At 58.9% G+C, this 9784-nt stretch overlaps 1 protein-coding gene across 1 annotated transcript; it reads left to right on the forward strand.

The window, feature by feature from the left end:
• The first annotated feature begins 979 nt into the window (after positions 1–979).
• On the forward strand, positions 980–3636 carry HES1 (hes family bHLH transcription factor 1). The gene is made up of 4 exons (XM_056498675.1): positions 980–1215; positions 1295–1390; positions 1473–1560; positions 2303–3636. The coding sequence occupies exons 1-4, from the start codon at positions 1108–1110 to the stop codon at positions 2785–2787; spliced, it is 777 nt and encodes a 258-aa protein (XP_056354650.1). The 5' UTR covers positions 980–1107; the 3' UTR covers positions 2788–3636.
• The last annotated feature ends 6148 nt before the right edge of the window (positions 3637–9784 follow it).

Raw genomic sequence — 9784 nt, forward strand, 5'->3', positions numbered from 1 at the left:
GATGACTCAGGCCTAGCTGGCAGACTATGGGAATAGGAGTGTGAGAAAGTCAGTCAAGCGGAGGGGAGAAAAAAGGGATTCAAGGCCCCAGGCAAAATACTTTTTTTTTTTTTTTTTTTTTTTTTTTTTTTTTTTTTTTTTAAGTAATCCACAAACTGTCCAAACCAGCCGGAGGTGGCAGCAGGGCGGCTGGGCCAGGGCCGAGGGGCAGGCACCTCCCTCCCTCCCTCCCTCCCTCGCTGCGGTTTCGCCTGTGCCCCGCGATGTCAGCGCACGCACCGCCGCCCCTGTGCCCGCGCCGCCAGCCTGGCGTGCGAGCCGGGCACCAGAAGCGCGGCGGCCACCGCCCTCCGCCCCCAGTGTGCCACCGCGCACCTGCCCGTGCCCGCCCGGGCACACCTGCGGGGACAGGGGCAGCACCACGTGGCGTGGGGACACCGGGGCGACCGGGGGAGACCCGCTCTGCTATGGGGAGCCCTGGGGCTGCCCTGGCGACCGCTGCAATGCTGCGGGCACCGTGGGAGGACGCAGCCACCGCGGCGCGCCCGCGGTTCGCCGCAGCCCCCGCACACGGTAACTGCGCTCCGGCCACCACAGCTGGGCCGAGCCCGCCGCGTCCCGGCCATCACCCCGGAGGGCCGCGGCCCCCCACGGCGCAGCCCGCCCCGGGGCCGGCGGTCCTCGAGGGGAGCGGGCGGGGCCGCGCCTGCCACGGGCGCCAATTAACCCGGTAATTAGCGCGGCGCTCCCCGCGCCCCCCCCGCCGCGGGCGGTGCCCAAGGGGTTAAACCGCGGCCGCCCGCCCCGCGCCATTGGCCGGCGGCCGCCGCGCGGCGCGCAGCCAATGGGCGGGCGCCGTCCACGAGCGGGGCCGCGTGCGGGCGGCGCCCATTGGCTGGGCGCGAGTGTGGGAACGGCGGCGGGGGACGTTTCACACGAGCCGCGCGCGTGCGGCGCGCGCTATATAAGTAGGGGCGGCCAAGGGCGCGCGGCACCCGCGCCCCGCCGGCCGCGCTGCCGCCGCCCCGAGCGCTCCCTCACGGCCCGGCCCGGCCCTCACGGCCCCCCCACCGCCGCCGCCGCGGCGCCTCTCCCCGGCCGCGCACCATGCCGGCCGACCTGATGGAGAAGAGCAGCGCCTCGCCGGTGGCCGCCACCCCCGCCAGCGTCAATGCGACGCCCGACAAGCCGAAGACGGCGGCGGAGCACCGCAAGGTAAGGGCGGCTGGGACGGGACGGGACGGCCAGCGCCGGGCGGGGCCGCGGCGGACACTGACTGTCGCCTTTCTTGCAGTCCTCCAAGCCCATAATGGAGAAGCGGCGGCGGGCGCGCATCAACGAGAGCCTGGGGCAGCTCAAGACGCTGATCCTGGACGCGCTGAAGAAGGATGTAAGCGGAGGGTGGTCGGGACGGGGCGGTGCGGGGGCAAACCGCGTTGCCGGGCCGGTCTGAGCCCTGCCTGTTCCCGCAGAGCTCCCGGCATTCTAAGCTGGAGAAGGCCGACATTCTGGAGATGACCGTCAAGCACCTGCGGAGCCTCCAGCGAGCCCAGATGACTGGTGAGTCCCGAGGGGAGCCGGAGAGAGGGAGCTGGGGTGGCGCTGCCTGCAACCCGGAGGCTGGGGGCATCACACACACACACTGCCTGCCTGCTCGGTGGAAAGGCGAGCAGGAGCACCAGGCTCTGCACCTGCATCCTCAGAGAGTGATGGAGGGGGAGTACTGTGTTCTATACCTATATTCCTGGTGCCAGTGGCTCTGCACCTGAATCCTGTGTACTGGAGTCATGGGGGACACAGTGCTCCATCCCTGCTGCTGGGGGGTGGTGAGGGGCAGCATGCTTTGCGCTAGTATCCCCAGTAAGGAGATGCTGGGAAGGTCACTATGTTTGTGCATTTCTGGTGCTGGAGGTCACTGGGAGGGCTGCGGTCCCAGCTTGAGTTCCCTCTGCTAGCAGAGCTGTGCTCCACACATGGATCTGTTTTGGGGGTGTGAGCAGCACAAGAACCACTGGAAGGAACTGCATTTCCAACTGGGTTCCTAGTATATGGGGACATAAGGAGATCTTTGCGACTTTTCTGTTTCTCCACCTGGGTCCCTGGTGCTGGTGAGCTTGGTAGCAGAGGGGCTGTGCTTTCCATCTGAATTCTTGGCACTTGGGCACATAAGACATACGACCAGAGGGGCTGCTTTCCCAGTCTGGATTCCTAGCTAGGGGACCTGGGATGCAGTGCTGGTGGGCTGTGCATCTCTCTTCCTTGTGGAGCCTGCTGACTGCTGTGTGCCTTTCTCCTCCCACAGCTGCCCTGAGCACAGACCCCACAGTACTGGGCAAGTACCGAGCTGGCTTCAGCGAGTGCATGAACGAGGTGACGCGATTCCTCTCCACCTGCGAGGGCGTCAACACTGAGGTGCGCACCCGGCTCCTGGGCCACCTGGCCAGCTGCATGACCCAGATCAACACCATGAACTACCCTGCGCCCCCCCCGCCGCCCCCGTTGCCACCAGCTGCAGCCTTTGGGCCACCCCTGGTTCCCCCAGGCAGCGGTGTGGGGCCGCTCCCTGGCATGCCCTGCAAGCCAGGTGCCGATGCAGCTAAGGTGTACGGTGGCTTCCAGCTGCTGCCAGCCTCCGATGGGCAGTTTGCCTTCCTCATCCCCAGCACTGCCTTTGCTCCTGGTGGAGCTGTGCTGCCTCTGTATGGTGGCCCACCCACGGCTGCCACTGCTGCCTCGCCGCCAGGCCCGCCACCTGGCACAGCCGACTCAGTCTGGAGACCCTGGTGAGGGTGGCGGGCACCGGACTGGACTTGGCACCGCACCCCGTGCTGCTGGCACGGCTGTACATAGATTATATGTTCATATTGGATTGTGCCTTTGTACCATAGCACTCCCTTGACAGTGTTTCGTGTTTTACACGAGATTTTTTTTTTTTTCTTCCTTTCCTTCCCTTCCTTATGTGACACCAAAGATTGGGGGTTTGTTTTTTGGTTGGGATTTTTTTTTTCTTTTTTTTTTTTTGAATGCTCTTAAAATAAAAGTTTCCCTTCCATTTTGGAAGGCCTTTGGAGAAAATTGGAGCTCTGGCATGTGTGCATAGGAGGGAGCCCAGTTCCTGGCTGCCTGTGGATCTTGCTGCTCCAGGGCTGCCTTTTCCTGCTCGCCAGGCTGGAGCTGTCACTCAGACCCTCTGTCCCCTCTGTCTTGTGAAATCACCTGGCCCCTCTCCCTGCCCTGGGGCAGATGTAGTTACTGCTTCTTTGGGAGCAGCTCAATTAATCAGACTTGTTAAAAGGAGCTTGTATTTGCAGAGCTTGTGAATGTGCTGTGGGAGGCACCTCTGCTCTGTTCTGGCACCTCGGGCTGATGGAGTTGGTGTAGCCGTGGTAAAGCAAGACACTGAGCTGCCCGGGTGAGCCTCCTGCCCTGGACCCGGAGGAGCCTGCTTCCCAGGCTGTAGTGTAAATTGCAAGTGACTCCAGTCAGTTGATTGAGAGAGCGGTGCCTGCCAGCTTCTCGTGTTACAAAAGCAGTGGCTCTCCGCAGAGCAAGCCTGACACGAGTGCTCCTGTCTCCTGGCTGACGGGCTGCAGCAGGCGCTGGGCACCACCTCCACCTGGACTTAAAAGCATAGAGCTGTTCCCAACCCTGAGCACCAGCCAAGCTCTGCTCGATGATTAATGATTTGCATGTGGTTTTGATAGAGTTGGGCATTTCCTCTGCTGTTATATGGAAAACACGTGGTAGAGGGAGTGATGTGGGGCTGCAAGGACTCTGTAATCCTGAGCTGCAGCTGACCCCTGTGACTTGGGGATGCCCTGTTTCCAGGCAAGATGCAAGCCATAGATAGTGGTGAGCAGCAGTCTCAGGTTACAGCTTGCATGGCCCTTCTTAACAAGTCCTAACTCAGAGCGGACAGCTTTAAGATGTGCCAGGATCCACTGGGGTTTCCGTCCAAATCCTGCTGCAAAAGCTTGTTAGATTTTGTCTGGATCAGCCAGATGCTTGGATGTATCCAGGTGCTGAGGAAATGAAAGCTGGGGAGATTGAGACCAGATAGATTAAATCTGCTGGGGTTTGACTCCCCAGCTTTGCTCCTGGTAAAGAAACATATTCATCTGATCTGAAAATATATCCTGGGAAGTGGGGGGGATGGTATGTGCCTGGGATCTCTCTCTGCAGAGTGTACTGATGAGCCTGGGGGCAGTGGCAGCTTTTTTTTTTTTTTTTTTTTTTTTTTTTTTTTAAGGAGCCGATTTCCCTGGGATGAGCTTTTCCTTCTCTCCTCCAACACCTTGCTGGGCTGCCTGCATTGCCACCCTCACAGAGGCATCTCACAACCAGGTTTTGTGTGCAAGGCTTGGGAATATCAGATTTGCTGTCCCAAGGCAGGTGTGTAGCTGTGCAGGCTGAGCTTCCCTTCCACCAGCCAGAATGTCACCTTTCTGCAGTGGAGGTAGTGAGGGTAGGACTGAGCCCACCTTGTGTTCAGAGAAGTGCTCGCAGGACCCGTCTCACAATTGTATCAGACCAACTCCTGTTGCTGGATGGTGTGTGTGGAGCTGATGTAGACCAGTAATGCATCAGTGTAAGAGTGAATGCTGTAACCATCTGAGCAGAGTCTTCCGTTTCTGCTGAAGCAGTTGGTTTGGAAAGCACATTAGAAAAAGGAGACTTTGCTGTAGGCTAATGGAGAACATACAGCAGATCCCAGAGTGAAAGACAAGATGAACCTATTTGCTAATGGAGTTTAAATAGCCTAGTATAAAGCAGATATGGCATGCTTGGACCGGTTTCTCTAAAGCTTACTCTGTTTACTCTATCCCACAGCCTGTTGACATGAGAGATCTGCTTGAGTTTGTGAGCTTTAAGGGGATCAGAGCAATTCCCAAGAGCTGTGCTCTTGGTGCCAGTTCACTGAGCCCGTGACAAATTGGGATGACAAATGCAGGCTGTGGGTCTGAGGATCATTGTGTGTGGGAATTCTCCTTCAGGTGCAGCAAATGCCTTTAAACTGATGCTGTGGGATGAGCAGGCAAGGGTAAGGCAGGGCTGGGGAGTGTCAGGGAGGTACAGGGCATAGCTCACTATGACCCTGCATGGGGACTGAGCAGGACAGGTAGGAAAAGGGACTGGACTTAGTGCTGCCAGATGGGGATGCTGCTTCTGTTGGCTTTCCTGAGCCCTGTCTGCTAATGGAGGGGATGCTGGGAAGGGCTAGAGGCATGTCTGTTTTTCTCATGGCCACTCTTGGGTTGGTCAGCACTTTGCCACAATCCTGTGGGTGCATCTGCAGACCGGAGGGTGCTGAGCTGGAAGGAGCAGTGCTCCAATCTCTGCCTGCAGCGCACCTGCTCGGGGGTCCGTGAACAGGGGGCTTTTCCTGCCTTCCCAGCACCTTGGCCCCCACCCACCACGGAGCTTACAGCCCCGGCTGCTCCTCGCATCCCCGCAGCTCCCTTCCATCTGCTGCTGCTGCCGTCCCGGGAAACCTGTCATTAAAGTCAATTAACTTTTCCCACACTCCTCGTGAGCGGTGCAAAAGCCCCTCCTTGCTTCCTCCTTGGCTCTTAAGTGCTACCATATGGCACAGGCCCCCGCGTCCCCCCACGCCCGCCCTGCCTTTGATTCCAGCCAGACAGCCGGAGCTTTATGATTTAAGCCGGGAGAGCCCTCGTACCAAGCCCTGGGCCGCTCTGCGGCCAAGGTGGTTTTTTTAGCAGGCAAGGCTGTTTTCTGGCAGGAAATGAATAGCTCCCAGATGAGCTCAGGAACCTGAGAGGTCGTGAGAAAGGAGCGAACCCCCGGCGCGGTGGCGGGCTGCCAGCGGCGTGGGGAGCGCGGGCGGGAGCGCGCCGCTGCCGCCGCACACGAGCGCGCCCGGCCCCCGCTGGCAGGCGGCGGGGCCGGAGGCCGGCAGCCCGCGGCCGCACGCCGCCCGCACGCCGCTCCGAGCCCCGGCCCCGCTGCGGCACAGCCCCCGGCCGCCCGTCCCCAACCAACCGCGCTCCTGCCAAGGGCCCGCGGCCGGCGGCTGACCTTGGGCTGCCATCCAGGCGTCCGGCCCGCAGCGACCGTGGGGTGCTGGAAAAGCAGCCTGGCAGCCGTGTTGGCGTTTGGGGGAGCCGGGACGAGAGTCCCCTCGGGAGCAGCACTGCGAACCTGCCTGGGGGCTGCGTGCAGCGGGGCGTGAGAGCGGTTTGGGGTGGCTGTGCTCCAGCCCCATGGCTTCCAGTTGCGACACACAGCCCGATGGTGGGACCGGACTTGCCAGCCCGTGGCTCTGGCTTGCACCAGCACCTCTAGGCCAGCAGCCCCCTTTGCTCTGCCGCTGCCCCTGGGGCAGGGAAGGGGACCTGTGATTTACAAGGGTGACGTGTTTTACTTAAAACAAGTCAAACAAAAGCCCGATTTGTTTTGCGGAGCACAGACTTCCTGGGGGGATCAGCCCAGACAAATGACTCCACTCCCATTTATTAAACATTTGTGGCCCTGCGATCAGCTGGTGCTGGGAACGGCTGGGACAGTCTTCCCTTCCCAGCCTCTGCAGCAGGAATGATTTCTCCGGACATCTCTGGACAAGCAGAGCTGTGCCCCGGGGGTACCCGCTCCCCATTCCAGTTCCTTTCAGGTATCCAAGGACAGTGACATGATCCACACAGGCCATAGCCTCTGGACCATTTTCCTGCTCAGCCCTTCACCAGCATCCACACTAAGCACTGGGAACAGGCTGGGAGCACATGTCCCTTGTGCCAGCACCATATGAGGGTTCAAGGGGGCTGTGTGGCACTGAAGGGGTGCGGGGTGGGGGGGGGGGCTGCTCCTGGTGTGTTTGCCAAGGGGAGTGCAGGGGCAGCAGGGCAGGGCAGAGGTGCTGTTGCTGAAGGACAGCCTTGGAGGTAGGGCTACCTGCAATCTGTAATGATTAGGAAGCTGCTCCCAGAAGGGGTTTATTGCCAATAAAGCCAGCTCAGCACAACTGCTGGGGCATTAACCCTTATCTGCCTGGCGCGATAAGAGCCCTGGGCTTTGCCTTCCGGCCCCAAGAGAGCAAACACCAGCCACAGGGCATGGTACAGACTGCACCATGCCCTGTCACCCTGGGGACACAGCCAACATCCTGTGTGGGTGGGACGTGCTGTCCCAGCACGTGCTCCCAAAGCCCCTGGCCCCGGCTTCCCCCGCCTGCTGCCCTGCACACAGGGGTGAGCAGCAGGAGCCGCATGGGTGAAAGCTCTGTACCCAAACTCCCGAGGGGTTCAGCTGTACAAAAGCAGTATCCTGCTTAATTAAAAGCAGACCTGCTGTAATGAGCCTGCCAGCACAACAGCGTGGCTCGGGCAGTGCTGCTAGAACAGAGGCTGGGACTCAGCCTCACTGCAGGACTGAGACATGAGGTGGCTCACGGGCTGCGAGATGGGGCTGTGAGCCAGGGCTGGGTCACCCTATGACTGCCTGCAAAGCCATGTCTTTCTCTGTGTCCTCCCAGCCCTGCCAAGAAAACACAGCTTGTCTGATCCAGCCTGCTGTTACCTAGCACCTCAACAAAATTCATCCCTAAAACTGCTCCTGGAGTGGGGCCTCTGCTGGGTTCTTTCCCCCAGGTGAGGTCATGCACCATCCCTGGGCTGTTGGCTCCCATCACACTGCCCAGCCCTGCTGGTACCAGGACAAGCAGCAATTGTGCCTGCCCTGCAAGGGGGACATGGACATATCCCAGGCTGTGCCAGGAGGAGGCTGCTCCCTGCTCGGGGCTGGGATGGCACACACTGCTCTGGATGTGGGTGCACTGGGATGCCTCACAAGAGCCTTTCCAATGGTGACCTTTTTGTTTCTGTTGTTTTGTCAGCTTTTTCTTGCTGCTGAGGAGGTCAGAGGTGTTGAGGAATATACTTAGTGCAGGTACCTTGGTGTGCAAGCTGCCGGTTGTTCCCTGGACAAGGGGAAATGGCTGGAGCTGCAGAACAGGAGCTGTGAACTGGCACTAATAGTTTGCCTACCAAAGGATGTGACGACCTGTGGCACAGCACGGCAGGAAGGTGGCTGATCACCCAGAGACTCTGCAGGACCCGATGAAGAGTGAGGAGACCCCAGGCTAAATATCACCATTGGACCAAGAGGCACATAAAGCACAGACTATGAGGGTGTAAAACCCCAGGGATTGTTGTGTTCAGGTCCCTCCCTGGGAACACAGAGCTTGACCTGTTGTCATGTCACTGCACCATGACTCTGTTTTGGTAAACATGGAGTTGACTCAGGGAGTGAAACTTGTCTGACTGTGTGTGTGGGATGTGCACGGAGTCAAAGGGGGCACCCGGCAGCTCACTGGAGCCACCCACTGTGAAGGGGCTTTGGTCCCAGAAGTGAAAGTGCAGGGTGCTGTGAGTGTGACCCCCAGAGTGGCTCCTCAATGCTCAGACAGGAATATCCCTTTAAAAAGAAGGCTGTCAGCAATGACTGGAGGCTCCCACAGCTTGTCCCACTGCAGAAGATGGGCTGTAGCTCTGTTCTCTGGAAAACATTATGAGTTCTCGAAACAGTAAAACAATCTGGCTGGTGTTTCTCCCTCTGACGCTGGAAATCTGGACAGTGTTTGTAGCAAGAGAGGGAGCAGGATATAGACACATGCCGAACCTCAGTTACATATCTTGCCTGGCTCTGACCCTCACAGCCCTGCTGTAGCCCACAGATAAACCCCCGCCTCATTTGGTGGTGTGGACACACATGGGGCATCTGCCAAACAAAGGAATTGGTACTACTTAGCCCCCTCAGCCCAGCAGCATCCTCACTGATGCTATAACTGGTATAAACCAAGACCAATAAAGGCTGATCCTGCCAGACTTGGGAAAAATTTGGCTTTTTTGCATCTCCAGTATAAGGCTGAGCCTCATCCCTGCCTCCATCAGCAGCAGGCTCGTGTCTGCACCTGGAAGACAACCTGCCTTTGTTCTAGCAGTGAAATGAATCCTGTTTATGGCAGGGGAGAGCAAATGGTCCATTGCACTCAGGCATCTGACAGCAACATGTAAATGCAAAGCAATACAGGAGACCTGCATGGCTGTGAAAGAGGGGCCAGGACATCCTTCGGGGCTGCATCACAGTGGGTACTGGAGGAGATGATGAGCCTGGAAGGGAAGGGGGAGCTTTGGGATGATGATGCATCAGGACAAATCCCTCCAGTAAGCAGTGTTTCCAACCAAACCAGTCCCCTACATGGTGAATGGACAGGGAAATCAGAGCACTTATCCCTAGCTCTGCATCTGGTTGGTCATCAGCTGCACGAGGGTCTTACAGCAAAGACTCCAACAGGCCTGATGGGTGCTTCCTATCTCCCTGCAGCCAAGCCTTGGTTCTCACTGTGGGATCAGTTCTGGTGTGTCCCACAGTACAGAGCTCTGCGCTTCCCTTCCCACGGGGCATTTGCTTTCAGCCATCCTTCAGCTTTTATTGTGCTTCCAAACAGAGAGGCTGGCAGCTGGACAGCCTGGGCTGGTGTTTCTGAGCAGGATCCAAGCAGATGTTTGTGCTCACAGAAAGGGCTGGCGCTCACTGCCTTTCCCGCTGGGCTCAGCTGTGTGCAGGCAGGCTGCAGGCAGAGCCTGTGGGCACCCCCTGCCTGCAGTGCTGCATCTTGGGGCAGCTGCCCCCAGAGATTTGAGAGCGGGTCTGGTGCTGGGCACAGGCTGAGTGGGGTCATGTCTGCTCAGAGGGATGAGGAGTGGGACCACCATGGCCACCCACGGCTGAAGTAATGGATGAGGGCTGTGGGATGAGGGCCCAAAAA

Source organism: Oenanthe melanoleuca, chromosome 9 (assembly GCF_029582105.1).
Source record: "Oenanthe melanoleuca isolate GR-GAL-2019-014 chromosome 9, OMel1.0, whole genome shotgun sequence".
In the NCBI taxonomy this organism is placed as follows: domain Eukaryota; kingdom Metazoa; phylum Chordata; class Aves; order Passeriformes; family Muscicapidae; genus Oenanthe; species Oenanthe melanoleuca.